The 21,757-nt window shown below is 38.3% G+C and overlaps 2 protein-coding genes across 2 annotated transcripts; one reads left to right on the forward strand and one right to left on the reverse strand.

Moving 5' to 3' along the window:
* Positions 1-1,815: 1,815 nt before the first annotated feature.
* On the forward strand, positions 1,816-15,712 carry LOC144644148 (uncharacterized). Its single transcript, XM_078503570.1, has 7 exons — positions 1,816-1,931; positions 2,272-2,637; positions 11,830-11,997; positions 12,529-12,651; positions 13,535-13,885; positions 14,564-14,910; positions 15,580-15,712. Exons 1-6 carry the CDS (start codon positions 1,871-1,873, stop codon positions 14,890-14,892), a joined length of 1,398 nt encoding a protein of 465 aa, XP_078359696.1. The 5' UTR covers positions 1,816-1,870; the 3' UTR covers positions 14,893-14,910; positions 15,580-15,712.
* A 3,753-nt stretch (positions 15,713-19,465) lies between these two features.
* On the reverse strand, positions 19,466-20,491 carry LOC144642419 (substance-P receptor-like). Its single transcript, XM_078501377.1, has one exon. The coding sequence runs from the start codon at positions 20,489-20,491 to the stop codon at positions 19,466-19,468; it is 1,026 nt and encodes a 341-aa protein (XP_078357503.1).
* Positions 20,492-21,757: the final 1,266 nt, after the last annotated feature.

Consider the following 21,757-nt stretch of genomic DNA (forward strand, 5'->3'; position numbering starts at 1 on the left):
GTGCATTATACACCAGGTATACATTATAGTAACCGTAAAAACTCCCGAGGAAGGGCGTTATAGAGAGGGGGGTTGTTATTAGATACCGAGGCTTACTATATCAGCTTATAGGGTACATATATAAAGAAAATAAAGTAGACGTTTTAGAGTTTTGGTACTGTTTGGCAACACATATTTTCAAACAATATCAACAAAGCAACGATAAATACCTTTAAAAGCGTAAAGTTACCTTGTTTCCTTGCTTATAAATTGTCGTGATTTACCAGTGAGGGGGGGGGGGAGATTATTAAAAATTTGAACTACCTGACGAGGAGGCTCATTAAATAGGGACAGGCTTAAAAGAGAGCGAAAAGGGAGAAGGTTAATACAGCTTTAACGTTTGAGCTTTATAGCTAAAATTTGGCATTATGAAATGCATCGAGACAGTTTGATGCGTTTTTATTAAATTATTTGGTAAATTTTCGTGTCTGGGTGAATTTAGCTTAAAAGTCCCAATAAGTATCCGTAACATAAAGCAAACTGGGAGTTTAATTAATATGAACTGATTAATGTTTGCCTGTGGGATTTCTCAATTATGCTTTCCATTCATAAATTAATTGCCTATTTTCAAAGTGCCGTTAGAAAAGGTATTATTAAAGGTCGGCTAACAAGCAAAGTTTGTTTACATCACATTATCAGTGGGCCATGTTTCTAGTTTACCGACTACTTAACCAAGTTTTATATCAGCTATTTAGGAGAGTGATTTCTTCGATTTTTTTGGATATTTTGGTGATCACTCGTTTATCGCTTTTATTCATCACTGAAATTCCATAGAAGGCGAAGTCACTTTAAAAGTTATGAACTGGGAAAATACTCACAATAAACTACTATATTTTTACCACAGGAAGAAAAGTCATGTATGGCTTGCTTGTTTTACTTTTATCTTCTGAAGGACTGTTTGTTATTAAATTGGACGGATAATGTTTACTATCAATTTACCAACACTCGCATTTTGTTCAAACACTAACTAGGACGACTAATTTATGTTGCCGAGGAAATCGTATTGTTATTTTTTTCAGGTGGACTGCATGATCTGATAGTTCGGCTTAATAATAAACATAACGAGAAGCAACCTTAAAGCTGATTTCCAGTCCGTACTGCGCAGACTCGGGGTTTGTTTTCGTTTTTGTTTTGAATTCGTTAAAACGTTGCACTTCGTTGACAGCATACATGAAGTGTTTTTAGTCCGCCATTACAGTTCGCTTCGTTCAAGAATTTCCGGTGAGCTGAAACGTCGGTTTGAAATAGCGTCAAGGTTCTTTACTTGTTATTATTTGTTCTGCAAGGATATCTGGCGTTATTAATGAAGAAACAGGTAAGTTTGTCACGTAATTTTTAGTTTTGCTTTGTTTGTGAGGCTCACATAAACATTGCAGCCGAGATTGCGCAGTACGGACTGTAATTCATCTTTAAGTGCGTCGTTGCAAAGTTCTTTCCTTTTACTTAATAAATTAATATAAATGGACGGAGGACAGAGTGAAAGATAAATGAAGGAGAGAAGGAAGAAAAGAAAGAAACGAGTAAAGGATGGAGGAAATTTACCATTTCTTCCTACAGGTTTTTCTGCCACAAATAAGTGAAAATTCTCAAGGCAAAACAAACAGTATAGCAATTACGGAACTAATCTATCCTGATTTGACTTTCTTCGATATATGTTCTCTTTGTGTCAAATACCTAATATCGGTCCATGATAATATTAGTTTTTTCCTTGTTTAAATAGAATATTATAATTATTGGTTATTATGTGCAAACAAAAATAATTTAATCCTGAGTGTCACGGTTTTCTTTGCCACTTTAAATTGATCAGCATTCTGTACGACGCACGACGAAAATGAATATCTTTTTTCGTGTCATATTGGTTTTGTTGCCGGCTGTTGTTCCAGCCTTTAACGGTGAGTAGTACACCTGAACTTAATTCTATTAATTTACGACGAATAATATATTGCAACGTTTCCATGAAGAAGAATTAGAGTGCTTTAATAACAGCTGAAGCAAGTCGGAAGGACAGGAAGGTGAAGATTTTGATAACTTGGGCTAGAACAGGCCCTTACTTTTAATCTTAATGTCTTAATTTTGTAGTTTTAGCTCCGGTCATCATTACATGTATGTAGAAACCTGCGATCTAATTTTAAAACTGAAAAAAAAAAAAAAAATGAATTGATGCACATTCATTGTACGCAAAATTATAAAAGGGAGAAATAATTTCTTTATGCCCCAAAAATGTATTTGTAGTTGGCGATCGAGTGCTAGGACGTTGGACAAACAATCTTTATTATCCTGGTGTGGTTGAAGAGCGCCCGTCCGGTGAATTGATTAAAATCAAGTTCGATGATGGAGACGAGATCACACACAACGTCAATGATGTGTCAGCGGTTCTTCATGATAAAGCCCTAACAAGGGCAAAGGCTTATCCTGGACGACACGTGATTGCCGCGTGGAAAGGAAGCGCCAAGCAGTACATTGGCTTTGTTACCGGGATTTCAGATTCACGGTATCGGGGAAACCGAAAGTTCAGAGTGCTGTTCGATGACAACGATGAGGATGATTACAGCGCCGGGGACCTTCGAGAGTTCCCGGATGCTGCGTCTCCGTGGGAAGGTAAATTTAATAAAAGCTGTTTGAGCTTATGCTGATTTAGCTAAAGGTGCCTCCAGTTCAGAAATATAAATTTTCTAGGGCGTATTTACGGATAATTCAAGCTTAACGTTAACTCGACTCGCAAAAGACTAGAGATAAAACGGTCGTACTCTTTTTAACAATTAGACTACGAGTCTGAGTTTTCTATAAGCAAATAGGCAACAATGTGCGGCCAAGTTAAGAGGGAAGAAACCCAACTACAAGGCTGTTGTTGAATGTGAGTGACTTTAAGAAATTTTGTGGGTTTCCTTACTTCCATAGAAAACAGGTTGCCAAAGCTTTAGAAACGACTGAAAACAAATGAAATGATCAAAAATTATCGAATATTTATCGTTCTAATTTATTATAGGTTTTTTTTATATTTCCGTGTTAGCTGTTATCGTACTTCTAAAATCACTCACAACCCTAATAAAGCGTCGCGTAAGGTCGTACAGTGCAGCCGCGAGAATGCCAAATAAAACCGACCTGCTTTCATTAGCTTTCATTGCATGAGTTGTAATTCTCAAAGTTTGCCACTTTTTCCCACAGCTACATAAATTTAGAAATCACGATAGTTATTTCATAAACACGTACAAAAGAAATGCCGACTTTTTCATTCTTTTCCTCCTAAAAACGACTACATTCCAGCCGTCAACCTTTGCGAACCATCTACTTCCAAAATCTCAACCGCAGGGAAGTTAAAAGAGGCTCTGCTCGCAGGGTGGGTTACTTGTGGCTACCAGGGTTATGTGTTGTCGAAAATACGGTATATTTTAATTAGAAAATACGATAAACAGATAACGGTTGTAGAAAAAAAATAGTTGCCCCGTGTTACAATGAAAATCCTTAAAGTTACGACGACCAAGTTAATAATGTCTTTTTGTTATATGAACAGTTGGAGCCCGTGTGTTTGCCCGTTGGAGCAATGGTCTTTACTACCGAGCCTTCGTAGTCAAGGCAACCGATTCTGGGGTATCCATCCACTATGATGACGGTGACAATATTGATCACTCCAAGTCTGACACGGCAGCAGTTATTTTGGACAGGCTCCCTTTTGGCACTGAGCTGCAGTATGTTGGCCAGAGAGTTATTGGGTTTTGGCCGGGAAGTGCTCCGTACTACCCTGGAATCATTTCTTCGATAAATGCCGGAGTGGAGCCTAGGAAGTATCACGTGAAATTTGATGACGGAGACGAACGAGAAGAACACCCTTACCAGATCAGGGTTTTACCTGCTTGAAACTCTCAGTGAAATCAGGTACGGCAATGTAGAGGGTGGTAAAATTGAGATTTTCCTTCCTTTTTGCCTTCATGGGACGTGATTTCAGTCTAAAAGCTGTCTAAATATAATGAGAAACGAGACTGTTTGAAGGCGTTGCGTGAAAGATCATGATGAGAACAAAACCTGAAATGACCGTTTTGATTGTCCATGAAAGTTGTCTGCACTTCCCCATGGTCACTTGCCTTTACAATCCTCAATAAAACTGGAATAAACAATACCCTATATAATATATTTACGTTTGTATTTCAAGGTCAGAAAGGTGGCAACATTCAAGTTAAATTTTTATGTTAAGAACTCGTCCAACGTGTGTGATTAATTCCTTCTTGCTTCCAGTTTGATTCGATGGTAAGAGAATCAACTAGACCGAAAAGTTTATCAATATTCACTTGGAATTAAAAATTGGTCCTTTTACACCAGCTGGATGGGTGAGACATGATCTAGTCACTCAGCTCAGTCAGTTCAAACAAGCACTTGTTTTCCGAGCTAATCAAATCCAGTTTTTATTGATGATCTGAAAGGTTATTTGTATAAATAATGAGAAGATTAAAAATGCAAAACGCTTAATACTGCCACTGACATTAAGCCTTATTAATAACATTGCAAATCATTTAAAATTGTTTTTAATGCGTTTATGTTTTGATAGGAAGAGGCAAAGTTACCCTAAAACAGCCTTTCCACGAATGATGGACCTGAAGAAAGCAATTTGTAGTAATTAAGCAGTAATTGTATCAGCTGTTTAACTGGTGATGGTTTTAGAAATACGAATCAAATAAAGTTAACGCTTGGGAAATATCTTGTCTCCTTCTATTATATGCTGCAAGTCAGTTTTCTACTTTGGGACAGCTTACGTGCGGAGATAGATCGGCCATTGCGATCACAGCTAAGAGCAAACGTAACGGGAAAACTCAAATTGACCGAAAGAATTTAGTTATGCTGTCAGATTATAAGTGCGCCTGTTAGACCGGCTGGAATACGCGCCTATTTGAATCGTTAAATCCAAGATTTAATGTATAATGACTCTCACGCATCATTACCCAGCTCTTCCATTCCGGTTTGATAATAAACTAAGCCAAGAAAAGTCACCTGCCTAGAAACAAAGCACGAGGATAAATTCTGGCTCGAATTTACACTCTCCCGATTACAAGTCCAACGGGCCAACCTTTAGGGTACAACTGGATTCAAATGGCACGGATCGCCAGAAATCTCGAAGGCCACGTTTAGACGTCGTCTAGCTAATGCCGCTATTCTTTTGACATTGTGCTTGTGTGCTTCTCTCACTACTCTCAAAAGAACACTATTTTCGCGCTTTTTAACAAAATGGTCATGTACATAATGAAGTAAAGAACTGTGCAGAAATATTTTCAAGACATTTCACTTGCCTTTTACGAAAGATGAATAAAGGAATCAAATATCACCTTACCGTGATTCGATAGTATTGCACTGCGCATCCTTACGGCACATAGCACACGTAAATAGCGCGCGCACATTACGAAAATGGCGGCATTTTCTATGCGGCTAAGCTCGCCAGAGAGATAAATCGTCGTTTTCCCTTAAACGAGTATGGTGACCCATTAATTTTTTTCCAATTCCCTCGTACTTTAAAAAGATGTAGACCAATTTCTATTGCAGAAGAATAATTAATCACCGGAAACGTGAACCTAGCCAGTACAAGGTCCACTGAAGGTGTTCCTCTACGAAAAGAATACTGGGAAACCCACATTTTTTTTCAAAGTTTAACAAGCAACAGGCAAAGTTTGAATAAAAATCTATTGTACGTTCTATGTCAGTGGAAGGGCATGACAGCTGAGGAATACAAGAAAATCAATAATAGATTTGACACCAATGGGAGAGAATCATTAAACGTACATAAAAATTCAAATTTGCTCTGTAAGATACGGCTTACGTTTTCAATTTTGAAGCGTGATTCCCAGTTTAGCAGATTGAACTAAGGCTGTCGTTTATTTCTCGCATTCTGTTGATAAAACAAAAACGACTAAGGAGCAATTATTATGATCTGTTTCTTTGAAACAGAGGTGGCATTTCGTCGTTTTATACGACAAAATGAAAACCGGAACTTGGCAACTCACTGAAGCAAATTTGAATTAAAAGTTGCAATTTGGTGAGATTAAACTGTCAATCATTATTGATAAATTGCGCCTCAACATTGCAGAATTCCCATCAAAAGAACATCTTATTTGACTGCAAAGCCTGTTAGTCCACTGTTAAAAATCGTAATGACCGGAATCGTATAGGTAAAACGCCTAGCCCCGGTAAGTAATCTTCCACACGTGGACGTTTACTTGGACGATACGTTTGTGAACTCGTACATTTTTTTTCGTCAATTTTGTTCCACACAAGCCCGGCGATCGTTCAATTACGTATCGTTTACACTTGTTAGCGGAGCTCCACAGCGGCCCGAAGGGCCGCAGAGCGGAGCCCCATACCCATAGAAAATTCACAGAAATAGGAAAACCATGAACGTGAGTTTTCATGGTCATCATGGCTAGCGGCATGGCTCGCGGGCGCGTACGGCGTACGTACGGTGTTGCGCACTTCAGAAATAGATAAACACTCATCTATTTGTTAATGGGCATCCAAGTTATGGTCAATTGACAGCTGTCAATACAAGGTATCCGCTGACCAGTATCACGTGATCATATCGCGGGCTCAGGTGCATAACTCATCGATGTAACGCGTTTTTATAAAGTTGACCGCTGACCGAAAAATGGTTTTTCTATTGGATTGCGGGCTCATTAACTATTTTTTTATGCCTACGGTCAATGAATTCAGATATTTTAATAAAGGGCAAAGTAAATTACCGGGGAGCTCCGCTTTTAGGCTTGGCTAAATCTATTTAATAACACAGATACGTAAACGCTTAAATAACTATCAAACGAGCACGCCTGGGCACGAGAGTGACACTGAGCATGGGTCGCTCTCACTAAAATTCTGCTAATGAGGGCGAATAGTTATAAATTTTGTTGAGCAGAATGCCAACGGAGTAGCCGTGATGTCTGAGCAGAATTTCCAGTAGCCGTGAATTTTAACTTAGCAAGATTTTTAGCAGAATAGATACATATGAATGGCTGAGAACAGAATAGATTTATCTGAGCAGAATGGAGAGCAGAATAGCTCTATCCGGGCATAATTAAGAGCAGAATACTAAGTGGAATTTTGAGCAGAATAACTCAATCTGAGCATAATGGAGAACAGTGTAACTTTATCTGAGCAGAATTGAGAACAGAACAGGCCACTTTTAGACCACCGCCAGCAGGCAGAATTGGCCACACTAGGAGAAGAATTTATTGAAGCCCAACTTGTGGAAGACTTGAACCAAAACCGGTAGGCAAGTACTCCATGCAAATTGCATATCATTCTTTATAGCTGCACGAAAAAACAGAAATGTAAAGTCAAACAATAACTAAGCGGTTAATATTGCCTCCATGTATGATGTTCTACAATTTTCACTGTTTTACGTTTTCTACGCCAGCATTTACTTTTGAAAGTTATGTATCGACTTGGATATGGAACCTAAAACTGTGGGTCTTTCCTTTGGCGAGATCACTTTCCTGACACGTCGTTTTCACTCGTTCGATTAGCACCAGTCGGAACTCAGAATCAGTGCAGGGCAACCAAATTATTGTACAACTCGTGAGGTCGTCAGTAAATATTTTTTAAATGCCCGTGCTAATTTCAAAAATAGTACTTTGTTGGGCAACCAGAGACGAAGTATGGTTTCGTGTTTTTTTCCTTGTGTCTTTCTTCTTTACTGTACAATGTGCATGTTTAATAGCTTAACGCTGGTATATCAATTCTTCGCAGGCTTAGATCGTCTTAATAGCGGATAATTTGGAACTTTAACTTCCTTTTCAGTAAAAATCAGCGCAGCATCTCGGGTGAGCATAAAACAATAATTCAGTTACAACGATTCATCTTTTCAAGACTGTCCTTTTAACCTGACGTAAATATTTCTTCTAGTAAATACTCAACCTTGAACTATTTCATTTCTAGCCACCTAATAAGATTAACGACATCAGATTATGGGCTTTAATTTGTATGCGGTGTGACCATACTTGTTCAATGGGCGCGGCATGCAACAAACTGATCTGACTTTGTTTCGTGAGCTACTTTATGACTGAGAAAATTACTGCCCAGCGGAATTAATTTCCAGGGAATTACTTCAAAATTTGACTCCAAATGCAACTAAGAACACGACTTATTTAATGTGGTATCTGTAAATTGCAACTCTAATTGTAACCACAATTTAACTCGATTTGATCTATCTCCAGAATGGTTTGCTATACATGGCTAATTTCCACTAATTTGTATACCACAGCTCATTTTTCCAACTTCCTCCCCTATCGTTGAACGTTTTTAATGATGCTGACTGAATTTTAAACCCCATAAAACAACATTGAGCACTGGGGAGAGGGGGATAAAGCATTCTCTTTATCCGCTTGTTAGTCAAGACATTCGCGAAAAAAAAAGTGATATCGTGTGTCTCAACTGGTTACGGTTCTGTAAATAGTCCCGTTTGAAGCAAATTTTCAAAGCCTGTTGAAGAAATGAGCAAAGAAGAACTAACGATTTTTCACATCGGCTAGGAAAAAACGGCGAAAAAACTTCCGTAGCGGCAAGCCTAAAAACTGAAAACATCGTCGTCACCATTCCTCCTTTCAGCGCTAAGCGACGCATAAGGCCTCAAACCGAAAATGGCATAAATGTATTTATTGAAATTTATAACACTATGCGGCTTTTGGAGCTTTCGTATTTGATCTTCGTTTAATATTCTGGTCGCTGATGCTGAATAAAATCAACAAGAAAGAAAATTCTCGTGGAGTATTTACCAAAACAATCATTGCCTTCGCGCTTGTTGGAATCTGAAGATGATCATAACTAAAGTCGGCGCCTCTTTGGCTTTTCTTATCACCTCGTATGGCAACGCGCCCTCATGAAATAATTGTTACAAATTATCTATTCGTGACTAAAATTGGTAAGTTCACGTTTCGTTATCGTGATTTTGTTTTAGCTAACCAAAAGCTAACATTACAGATAACATTTCTCTAATCTAATCGACCTAATCATATCTTTGGAAGGAGGCATCGTGGCTGAGTGGTTAGGGCGCTGATGTTGCAATTCGGAGGTCCCAGATTCAAGGCATCCGCCCTGCCACTAACTGTGTTGGTTCTCGGCCGTCCCTTGTTCAAATCCTCGGTCACCCATTGTATATAGCCAACTAGTCTGCCTGCTGCTAGTTGGGATTTTTAACTATGTTATGGTTTACTTAAACTATTTGTTTCCTCTGTTTCAGTCGCATGCCTGTGAACTAGCTATCTCGAAGAGATATAATGCTAAGTGCATGACCCAGACTATAAACCAAATTTTTTACATTATTTTAACAACTTTAAGCATGTGTATCTGGTTTACTGATGACCTCACGAGTTGGTTTTATGTGCTACAAGGCAAGATATAAAAACTGCAAATCCAGTTAAAATGCATTAAAAAACTCATTAATAATTCATAGAGAAAATACAAAAGAAATAAATGTTTAATGAGTGTCTTTATATCTGATAAAGACACAGCTAAACTTTACGTCCAATTTTCCAGGCCAAAATAACCCCAAATCTAAATATTAGTGCAGGAATGAGTTGATCTATATCAGAAGATTTTTAAGTCGTTCAATAAATTCGCAGTTCGTGTTTTATCAAGTCTAAAACACTCGGCTGCGCCTCGTGTTTTAAACTTGATAAAACACTGCTGCCCATGTATTTAACAAATAAAGAAGCCTCGACTGTGCTCTGTTCTGTTGTAAAGCACGCAGGAAGCGGCTAGAGCACGAAAGAAGTGTAGGGTGAAACGCGAGCCGAAGGCCAGTGTTTCTCCCTACTTCTTGAGTGCTCTAGTCGCTACCTAAGTGCTTTACAACAGAACAGAGCACAGTCGAGGCTTCTTTATTTGTTTTATAATTAAGAAATTCAATAATTTCCCCACGAATTCGCGCAATTATTTTAAAACAAACTTTTTTCAAGCGAATAGAAGTGGCGTCAGCGTACATCTGTACTCTGATAAAGTACGCAACAATTAGCCAATCACAAAACTTGTTAGAATGGTTAAAAGAATTTGATTGGTTGAATAAGACAACAGCTGTCAACAGCTGTCAAACCATCAAGTTTGAAACCATCAAAGTTCAGAAATCCACAAGCTGAAAACGTCAAGTGGAATCCGAATTTTAACACGAGTCCTTGAAGTTCTTAGGACTTTTCACAACACAGGATAGAAAAGTAGACTGTTCAGTGAAAACCGGCTGAATTCTGGCCCATGAAAACTTGCATTTTGTTAACTTGACAACTAGAAAAACAAACTTGTGGCTGGTACTTCACAAAATGCGACCGTGCGGCGTGTTTCGCGAATCATTAATGATGATGAAATTTACAACCATCGGATTCAAGGAAAAAATTAGAGTCGGCTGCTGTGATTGCTGTGGCCTTCCAGTCATTGCACTGTTAAGGATATAGGAACAGGATTGTCTTCCTGAATTGCATTGGAGGTTTTTAATTTCTGGACGTCTGCTCCTGGAATGACAGGTAAACTTGTGTTCGATGTCTTTCCGTACTTAAATAACGCGAAACTCATATTCAAATCTCAGATAGCCCATTTTGTACTATCTTTCGTGTTTTTCGTTTCTGCTTTCGTTATAATGTCTTCAATTTCGGCCTTGAGTTGTTTACAAATCTTTGGTTGGTTGTTTGTTGTTGTTAAGCTTACTTTCCGGCTCGGTATTTTTTTCCGTAACTTTCCGTAATTTCACTTTCTATCGCCGTGCAATTTGTGCTGTTAGGAACAGGACGTTTTGAATTAACTGACGCTAAAAGCTCGTTTTCATTCTCGTTTTTCAGGTCAAAGAAGATGTTAGGGTCAAGACAAAACCCGAAAGAGACATCGGAAATAGTGGTCGGCCATCTTGGGTCGATGGCGTGAAATTTCCTCCGTACATCTGGACTCTGATAAAGTACACTGTTTCAGCCAATCAGAGCGCGCGTTATATGAAAATTTAATTATAATAAACATTACAAAAAACTTTTCAAGTATTCGGTGCTTATGAAGTCTTGAGTCTTATTCATGTGCTGCACCTTCTACCCTTTAACGACTGTTTTTGCAAAATGCAATCGTAGTTGAAAGCGAATTCACTCACACGGTTGATTGGTTGTTTGGTTCGATTGGTCGTAAAACATTTATTTGTAATTCCGCTGACCACTGCATAAAGTTAAAAAATTCTGTGATGATGAGATGTTTATCAGCAATGTCAAAAGCGTGGATTGCAAGAGTGTTCTAATCTATGATTTCAAAAAAAGAGAGGTTAAATCAAAATGAAAAAGCATAGGGTAAAAGCTAATGCTATTTTTGAAGGAAAAAGAAACTGAAGTTTTCTCACGGTGACTAAATAAGGCTGACAGCTTTGCGGTATTACACTGTATACGTCGCATGTCATTTGCAATTGTGGCCACAAAATTAATATGTCGAAATCAAATTTCATGTTTTTGTGACTTTCACAGATCTGGGAAACATCATGTTTTTTATGTTTTTCGTGAAATATCTAAAATAAAAATGATGATTCGCGAAATTTATACGAAGCGAAAGACAGTGTTCACTCTTTGCGCAGCTTTTGCTATTTTTCTAACTTGATTTTTTTATTTTTGTCTTCATGGTACAATAATAATTGCTTTACCGCATAGTTCAAAATGACATGAACATTTCAACCCGCTTTTAGGCACATTCCCACCATTGAGGAATTACAATACAAAAATTCACTTTTTCAAGCACTTTGTTTGCAAAATCTATTGGAAGGAAATGTGACATACGGCATGCGCGAGTTTATCTTTTTCTTTCCCACAGAAATGGCCACTCAGTGGACGTATGCTCTTGTGACTTGTTTTCTTCTCTTCATTGTTATGGAAGTTCACAATCCTGTCCTGGCTAAAAAGGGACATGGGCGGTTTAAAAAGCTGGCCAACAGGGTGTCAAAATTGGAAGAAGTCATGGAACAGATGAATAAGTGTAATGGCAAGTAGACTTTACTTAGTGAACATGCGTACAAACACATTAGATGTGGCTTTTTTTCCTTTCAAGATATTCGAGAAACATACCAGTTTTGAATTTTGTTCGGGAAGGGAAGTATGCAGATAAAAATGTGATCAGGAGGTGCAAATGAGTCCCTGTTTTAGTATCCTAAAACTACTTATATTATAGATATATTTCTCATATCGCGTATATATAAAACATTATTGTGTAACCTATTAATTTAACTCTCGGAAGTACATGCAAAAGCAGGCCCACACAACTGTACAAGAGGAAAAAGGTTATAAGACACATTCAACGCATTATTAATGAATTTAGCTTCCTGTATAGCTGTCTCTACAACATAACATGCTTACGCAATACCCCTAAGGGATGAATGCACAGTTATCGATCGTTTTCTCATCCTATTAGGAGGAGGTGATATATTGGCCTAACCCTACTTTATGTAAAAGTGTAATTCAAAGTCTTTCTTGTAAAAATTTTAAAGCGCGTAAAGGTGTTAAAATTTCTTTTCAGCGTGCTCACTCGCGGCTTCACTTGAAGAGATTAAAGAAGAGATTGCAGAGTTAAAAGAGCCTCCAGCTTCATCTGTCCCACCAACTTCAACTTCTCCTCCTTCGCCTTCTCAGGCAGCTGAGGGTAACTATAACATCATTGCAATACTAAGCTAAGGTTGTTGCATCACAAGCTTTCGAATTGATTGGCTCGATATAATCAGCTTTAGTTTAAGGCACCCCTAAGGCACACTTGACCATGTACTGTAAATGTGTTTCAAATTTGATCTGTCGCAATGAGCAATTCACAAAAGACGGCTACACCAGTAAAGGTGATTTTGTTGTTCAAAACAAAAACACAATGTAATATATAATTAGGGGTCATTTAATTGCAGATTCCTGAAGATAAACATAACAGCAAAACAAAAAGAGAGAGAGAAAGAAAAAAACTAAAAGAAGGGAAAAGGGAAATGCAAAGCCTTAGTTCGGGTAGAAAGCTAATAAGACTAGCTCTGAAAGCAAAATCAATTGTTACAGATATTAAAGTTTAGCGTAGTATTCAGTACAGCTTTTTAACTGATGTTTCGAAGTCACTTTTCAATTTCAGCAGCTGGCCAACGTTTTTAAAACCCAGCATAGTGAGATCATGTTTTTCTGAAGACGCTTATTTGCGATGTAATGTTATTGCGGTTTTCAAAGACATGCGTGCCGTGAAATTCAAACCTCAGCCGACAGTTTGCACTTTTTTAATGCCGTCAATCATCTTAGCAAATCTTAGCGGCAGAAGTTCACTTCAACTGGGTTAAAAGATCACATCTGTCAGTTGTGATTGGTTGATTTCCATTTTTTTTGTTTCTGTTTTTCAAGGTTCGTGGCTGTTGCCATTATTATGTTTCACGGCAGCGAAAAGCGCAATCGTTGGTTGGGTTTCGCATGTCTTTGAAAACTGCAATAAAACGCTCATTCATTTTTCCTAAAAATTATAAAACCGAGAAATACCTTCTTATGTCTAAAAAATGTACTTGTAGTTGGCGATCGAGTGTTAGGACGTTGGACAAACAACAAGTATTATCCTGGTGTGGTTGAAGAGCGCCCGTCCGGTGAATTGATAAAAATCAAGTTCGATGATGGCGATGAGATCACCCACAACGTCGATGACGTGTCAGCGGTTCTTCATGATAAAGCCCTGACAGAGGTCCATTCTGGACAGCACGTGATGGCCACGTGGAAAGGAGGCGCTAAGTACTACATTGGCTTTGTTACTGAGACTTCAGATTCACTGAATCCGGGAAACCGAGTGCGGTTCGATGACAACGATGAGGATGATTACAGTGCTGAGGATCTTCGAGATTTCCCGGATGCCGCCTCTGCATGGCAAGGTAAATTATAATCAGAGTTGATTAAACTTATGCTGATTGGCTTAAGATTACCACGGGTACCAGAGGATTTTCTTGCGCGCGACGGAATACCTCGCTTCGGTGGCCAAAGGCAGTCGTCAGGAGAGGCGAAGCCGCAAGAAAAAACCTCTGGGCCGGAGCGCTGTGATTTACCGTCCTCGTTTAAGTTTGGTCCTTTTTATCAAATTGCATTTAAGCCAATCACAGTAAACATCTCCATTTGTGATGACATGTACTGGCACAAGAAAACACGACACCGTCGAACTTTTCCAGAACATTTCTGAGCCCTTTCGTCAGTGCTCTTTCGAAACGTTTTAGAATGGAAAGAACAAACTTCCACCTATGTCGGGACATCCTAAAATTGACGCGGTGTTCTATTCTTGGCAACCAAAGTCCAGTATCTGTTAAATTCAAAGTCCCGTAAGTGGTCATTCGAAGCCAATCAGCTCTCAGAATGGCGGCCAAGTCAAGGGAGGAGAACCTTAACTACAAGGTTGCTGGTATAAGGGATTTATCCAGACATTATTCTTTGGCATCCTTATCTTAACAGATAGTTTTCTTTTACCATATTAGTTATACTGGCGGAAAGTCTCTTAAACTTTTGATAATCATAACAATTAACGATCTATTAAGCTGTGTTACGTTTTGTAATGTAAACAGTTGGAGCCCGCGTGTTTGCCCGTTGGAGCAATGGTCTTTACTACCGAGCCTTCGTAGTCAAGGCAACCGATTCTGGCGTATCCATCCTCTACGATGACGGTGACACTATCGACCACAATAAGTCCGACGCGGCAGCAGTTATCCTGGACAAGCTCCCTCTAAGCAATGAACTGCAGGTTGGCCAGAGGGTTATTGGTTTTTGGCCGGGAAGAGTTAGGTACTATCCAGCAACTATCTCATCAATTAATGCTGGGAAGTATCACGTGAAATTCGATGACGGAGACGAACGGGACGAGCACCTGTACGAGATCAGGATATTACCTGCTTAAAACTCTTACTGAAAACAGGTATGGGAATATTTCAGCAGCCAATCAAACGCACTTAAGTTTCGTGGCACATGAATTGAGGTCTTATTTTTGACGTGAAAAAGTAAATGACAATTTTCCCTTTGTGAAAGTGAACTCAGTCTAGAAAACACCAGTCCTTGTTTTAACTAGCCTGAGATCAAGATCGTGCCCTCCCTTGCTGCGATGTACATCTCATCTCTACAAAACAATCGCCTTATCTATGAAACGAGGCTGTTTGACCTAAATTGTGTTTAGGCCTGTCGTTACGTGAAAGATCGTGACCAGAACAAAAACTTGAAATGACCGTGTGATTCACCATGAACGTTGTTTTGACTCCCACCACTCACCTTTACAACAATCAATAGAGTTGGAAAGCAACAATGATTAATTACTAGCATTACCAAATATAATATAATATACAGGGTCGGCCAGGGGGCTAAGTGGTATACCAATATACCTGAAAACACGTACCCGGTATACCCAAAATTAATCCCCCCTCCAAATCGTACAAAATACCAAAATTTGGAAAAATACAGTAAAAAAGTAATTTGTGAATCTGAGCCTGCTGGATTCATTTTCCATTCCCCCTTATGAGGTCTGATTACACTGCCTGTCGAGTGCCTGATTACACTGTTATATATTATTTTTAATCCGTTTATGTTTTGATAGGGAAAGGCAGACTCACCCCAGCTCAACCTTTGCAGGACTGGCAAAACTGGAAGAAAACCTGTGTAGTAATTTAATGGTAGTCGTTTTAGCGGTGATGGTTTATTAAAGCACATCAAATAAAGTAAACTCTTGGGTTATTTCTTGTGCATTCTCATTTGTATGATGCTCGTCCGTGTTTGACAAACAGGCCAACAGATATCGTATTTATAATCTCGTGGACGTCATGTTAAATTGTCAGCTTAGCTTAATTCAGCGTACGTCTTAAACCAAGGGCGTTCATTCAAAAGCGATAAATACAGTTGCTAGTTCGCTCAAACAAAGCTACCAATTACTTAACTGCCCTTTTCCACTTTTTGGTGATCATCTTCGATTTATATGGTAGCCGATAGACACTTTGATCCTCTGAAAAATCGATTTTTTTGTGAAATTCAGACAGAGATTTGGCTTCGAAGACATGTGATTTAACTTTCACCCTTTTTAACCAATAAAGAGTTCCAAGCGGTTTTCGAAGATTTCTCGGTTCCAGACCTTGGAACAACTGATTAAGTATATTAATGTTTCGGTTCCAGACCTCCTACTAGCAGACCGCATATTTAAAATTCAAAATGACTGCAACTAAACAAAAGGCACCCAAATCCAGGGGAGAGTAAAAATACTCCTTTACGCTTCATGCTTAGGTTACCGGGATACGCTCCGGGCTGTTGACCACTAGGCTCGAACGCAGACTTAACCTACCATCGCATTTTTACATAACATTTGAACTCTTCGGAGAAACTTTTAAAACCCCTTTCGTTACGTTTTAGTCTTTCGCCTTTAGCGTTATCAAAATATAGATTCAAGCGGATAAAATTTAGAATTCCAAGCCAAATAAACTGCTGACGAACATTTTTTTATATTCTTTATAATTTATATAATATAATATATTAATATATTCTTTTATATTCTTTATAATTTATTTATTATAATGGGCCACAAAAAAACAAAAAATAACAAAGGGAAAATCAAAAAAACAACTTTCAGCCTCACCTAATTTTTAGCGGGGAGATTTGCTTGAGGTGGTAGGAACTTGTCAAACCTCTCTCGACATATATAATAATCAAATCGTTTTTCTCCTAATAATCACAGGAGCTTTTCTTTTCACACGTTTTACGAAAGAAGGATTTCAGACTTTTCCACCCAGTGGTTTAAAAAAGAAACTTTTTTGGTGCAATTGAGGTATACATCCTGAAATGTCAAGCCGACCTTAAGTGAATTTTCAACCGTACTTCCCGCCTTACCGTGGCCACCCAACAAACTTTTTTACAAGTGTCATCTTGCAATATTTCACGTTTTCACTGTGTTTTGTTGATAAATACGATCTAACAAGTATCCACTTGATTGTATTCAACTTTGCAAGGCGGCGTGTTCGTCAAACATATAGTGATATAACGATAAAACACTTGTAAAAAAGTTTGTTGGGTGGCCACGGTAAGGCGCGTCGCGCTGTAAGTAAGATAAATACGTCGTTTCTAAACTACCGAAAAAATAATTTTTTTTTAGTAGCTTCGGTTCTCGAATAATGAATCAGATAAGACCACAATAAGAAACACGCACAAAAAACTGTATCAAATAAAGTAATCGTCTGTAGTCTCCTTTTATTTAAAGTCACCTCCCTCTATAACAAACACCTTTGGGGACCACAATTTGTTGTCCACATTGGAGAAAGTTCGCTATTGTGGGAGTTATTTTCAGTAAAACTTATTCGCCTGGACTTGACGTCCTGTCTGTATTAACGGGGTTTCCGCAAGGCGGGAATTGACCGTAGGCATATAATGACAGTCATAGAGGATATCATACAGCGGCGCGAAGATATGAATTTTATTTTCGAGTGGTAAAGCAATATTTAACAAATGAGCGCAGCGAATGAGCAAAATATTGCCTTTACCACGTGTACGAGAAAATAATAATCATATCTTCAAGCCACCGTGTAATTTTCTTTTTATTATATTGACAAAAAACATGCATGAAGTAAAAGTTTAAACATTTTTATTCATCGAAAGATTTAACATGAGCGACGGTTTATATAACAATTGAGCAAATTGGAGATCTGAAAGGCAAAATTTCGCGAACTTTACCTTTCAAAAAATGTATAACGTAAACGTAAAACTGTTTATTAGCTTTCATCACTGTCACTGATAATATAATTCGCCGTTTTGAAATCTGTTTCTGCTCAAACTCACCGCTTGTTTGATTTCTGATCGCGAAGTCTTGCAGTTCGGCAGCTGGAATTTCTTGATTTTCCCTCTCTTCGTCTCCGCAAGCTAGAATCTCTTATAATTTCAAGTCATTTGAAGTTTTCTTCTTCGTGTTAGCATATTTTCCTGCTCCTCAGTAAAACATTTTATTGTGGCTTCAGTGAGCTTCACGAATCGATAGCTCGCCATTTCCAACCGGCGTTTGGCAGCCTTGCACAAACAACCGTGCAAAGGGGAAATGACGTCATCGATATCCTCAGTAGTGAGGATATGGGAAATACGCCACTACAGTCCCGGATGCAGTTTCGTATGAATTTTGTGTTCTATCTTCCAGCAAAACACTCGCGGCTATATAATAAATGCAGGTATCTTCGTTTCGCAAGTAAGCTTTCTGAAAATCGATACAACTCTGTTGCGAACCATACTAAGAGAAAGGTAAAAAACTCACCAGAAAGAATTCCTTTTGTCGTATTAAGTGTCCTTCTTTGGATATAAGTGCCTCTTAAAGCTGTAACCAGTTTTTCCAATTTCCCGCCAATTTAATTATTTGGAACACCAATACATATGGCAGCCGTAACGACACGGGAAAAAGTTCTGTACTTTCAATTCAGAAGAAGAAACAGAAATTTTTGAACTTTTTTCTAATTTCTTTTTCATGCGTTTCACTATTATTATTGAGAACAGGGTGTTTACGGTTTACGTGGCAACAATGGATTATCATAACTGTATTCTGATGCATGATTTCATAGTAGGGGTGCTAAAACTATTGGGGGATTAACAGACCTTTTAGCATGTAATTTTCCCTAGAGAACTGTTATTTTACCTATCTTAAAATTATTCATTTATTTTACGTGGATATTCTGAATATGTTTCTGAATATGTTTTGTTACTGAAGGAAATAGTTCTAAAGGGAAACATCACGAATCTATAAAAGAAATCTCTTAATACCGAAAATATAAAAATACAAAATGGTTGATTTACAGTTTGGTATGGGAGGCAGCCGCTTCAATTTATTTACTCCCAAATTGATTCAATCTTTAGGGGCGCCCAACAGACCGTTTCGGTGAATTACTGTTCGAAAGACCTATAATCGCCTGCGCTTTTAGGATTAAAGTGTGATGAAAAACTGGAGATTTCTTTAGCTCAAACTTTCGTGACATGGGCAAAGTAAAGCCTGTTGTTTTCGGAGAGAGAAAATGTCGTTTCGGGTACGAAAAAATGCCAGTTACGATTTTCGAGAAGGCAACAGTGGCACGTAAATTCGGGTAATAATATTTCGTTCTCTAAAATTTCCTTAAATTTGAAAGTTTAAAAAGCGTATTCGAAAAGGTACGCTTTTCTTAGCGTTTAAAAATAAGGCTTATAAATCGCACAAGAAGGACACCTATAACTTATTAAAAACGGTGTTCCGACACCTACAGTAAAATTGTCTTGTTGGGTGCTCCTGAATCTTGTTTACAGCGAATATATGAAGCTAGTTAAAATCGCGGCTTCGTTTCGCCACTCGTGGCGACGGCTTCGGCTTCGGCCGCCGAAGTATCCACCGCGCGCGAAATACACCTCTGGTACCCAGGGTAGAAATCAGTTGAATGCCAATAAATCAGTTTTCTCTTTGCTGTTTTGCCTTTGTTGTAGTTTATTTTTTAACAAAGTTAACTGCACCACCTGTGACAGATGAACAAACACGATGATATTATGTTTTGAAATCCTTTCCGAATATCCTTGTTGAATACCACATACAGGCAAGGATTAATTGCGGACGTAGCATGGCTTAGGAACAGGCCAACTGAGCCGATGCTAAATCCTCCTTGTGGAATTCCACACAGGTAGGTTTTTTTCGTTTGGAAAAAATAAAGAAAAAGTGAAATATGTAAGGGAAGCCAGCATAATGCGAAGACCACCACCACGATTATCAGCATCTTAAGAACTTTTTTCCGCGCGTCTATCTCTCCAGCCCTGTTTGAACGGCAGGCTACCGGCACTGGTCGAATCCATATCTTGTAAACAACGCAAGAGTATAGCACGCAGATAATAAGCAATGGCAACGCGTACAGCAGGACAAACATAATTACCGTATAGACCTTTGCAGCTGTTTCCTGGTCAAACAATGGCGACCAGTCTTCATAGCAGTAGATAACTCCGTCTATTTCCTTGATGCTCATGGCGTACAGCAGCGGAGAAACAGAGAGAAATGACGTCATCCATATGGCAAGAATCATGAATTTCACAATCCTTATGGTTGTGATTTTCTTGAGAGGGAATGTGACAAGGCAAAAGCGCTCGAATGCAATTGCTGTCAATGTTAAAATTGAGCACGATACGGTTGAGTCCGAAATAAAACTTGCGGACTTGCACACGATAATTCCTGGTATCCCACCAAACCAGTGGTACCTTCCTGTTATCTGCCTGGTTAGTCTTCCAGGCATGTTGCAGACGGTAACCAATATATCCGCGGCGGCCATGTTTATAATCAAGCAATAAGTTATCTTAGTATTGAGTCGACTGTTCCTTTTCACAGAGCATATCAATAGAGGATTACCAACAAGAGACACCAAAATGATCACGCTGTACCCGACAATGTTAATGACTTTTTCCACGGAGTTCTCCATTTCGGTTTCACAAGAATCATTGGACATGTTTCTTGGGACGTTTGCTGTATTGTTTCCAGTGCTGTTCATTGTGTAGCTAAGTCTTAACTTAAGCAGTTACAGAAGCGACAATGTTTCTTATGCATTTCCATTTACTTTGCATCTGACGATAGGCTCTCGTCTGCAAACAAAAAGCAAAAGGAAGGAAAGATCATGAATGAAGCAGTTGATAGGAAGTTACTTATCGATTTTAAAACTGAAAATGCATTGCATACACTATCCCATTTCTTTCTCTTTTGAGTTTTTTCTTGTTTACTCGGTACACTTCAATGACAAACAAATACACCTACCTCATATCTTTATATCTCCAATTGACTTCACCTATGAAAGCGCAACTTCTGAGTTCAACGTAAGAGCGCCTTGCATACGAGATACGCTTACAAATGTTATTAAAAGAACAGGAAACCAGTAAACACGTCCAAATATTGTAAATTTTTAATAACTTTCAGTGCATTGTTTGAAAAACCTATATTGGTCTAGAATTAATTTCTGGTTCCTTAAGCGTACGCCAATTAGCGCCTGGAGAGTGAAAAAAGTGGCTATGGTAATAGACCAGAAAAAGTTGTCTAGTCTGTGGTTTCCCTTATTTACTTTTTCAGTTCAACAAAAAAAAAAAAATATAAAAATATTTATTTTAACATTATACATACATGTTTATTTAAAATTTCATATATAATAAAATAAATATAAATTTGAAAAGGGGTGTTCCGAATTTGTTATATCGTTTCCATGTTAAATCGAGGCTAATCTAGAAAACTTATCTCGCTCTTAGAGTTTTTATTTTTAATTTTAACCATCAGGTGATCAGTTCCAGATATTTTCTTTAATTATCAATGTACTGTTCAAGAGCCGCTCTGCCGTGAATCTGGTTTTTAATTTCAATTAGGCCAAAAAAATAACTTCGCTAATTTATTCACTAACAAACAAAGCACAAAACACCTCCCCTCAATGGTGAGAACACCGCCTGGCAGTCTTTTGTCTTCACTTTTTTCACAGCAATATATTTCACGGAAGTTTCGTAAAGGTCCCACGCGGATGTGTAATAATTTTGATAACACAGTGACTTAAAATGAAACTTGTAATAAAGTTGCATGGAAAAGAAAATGACTTACTATGGTAAATATTTTAGGTTAAATTACTCGCCTTACTTTACCTCCGTGTAACAAGCTGTTGCGAGGAGATCCTTATTCTCAACGTTTTCGTAGAGAAGCAAATTAGGTTACATTAAAAGAAACCAACGCCTGCGTTAATTGAAGCTTATCAGAATATATAAATTTCTATATTTTTTGAATAAAT

Source organism: Oculina patagonica, chromosome 2 (genome assembly GCF_052425735.1).
Source record: "Oculina patagonica isolate OP01 chromosome 2, crgOcupat, whole genome shotgun sequence".
Lineage (NCBI taxonomy): Eukaryota > Metazoa > Cnidaria > Anthozoa > Scleractinia > Oculinidae > Oculina > Oculina patagonica.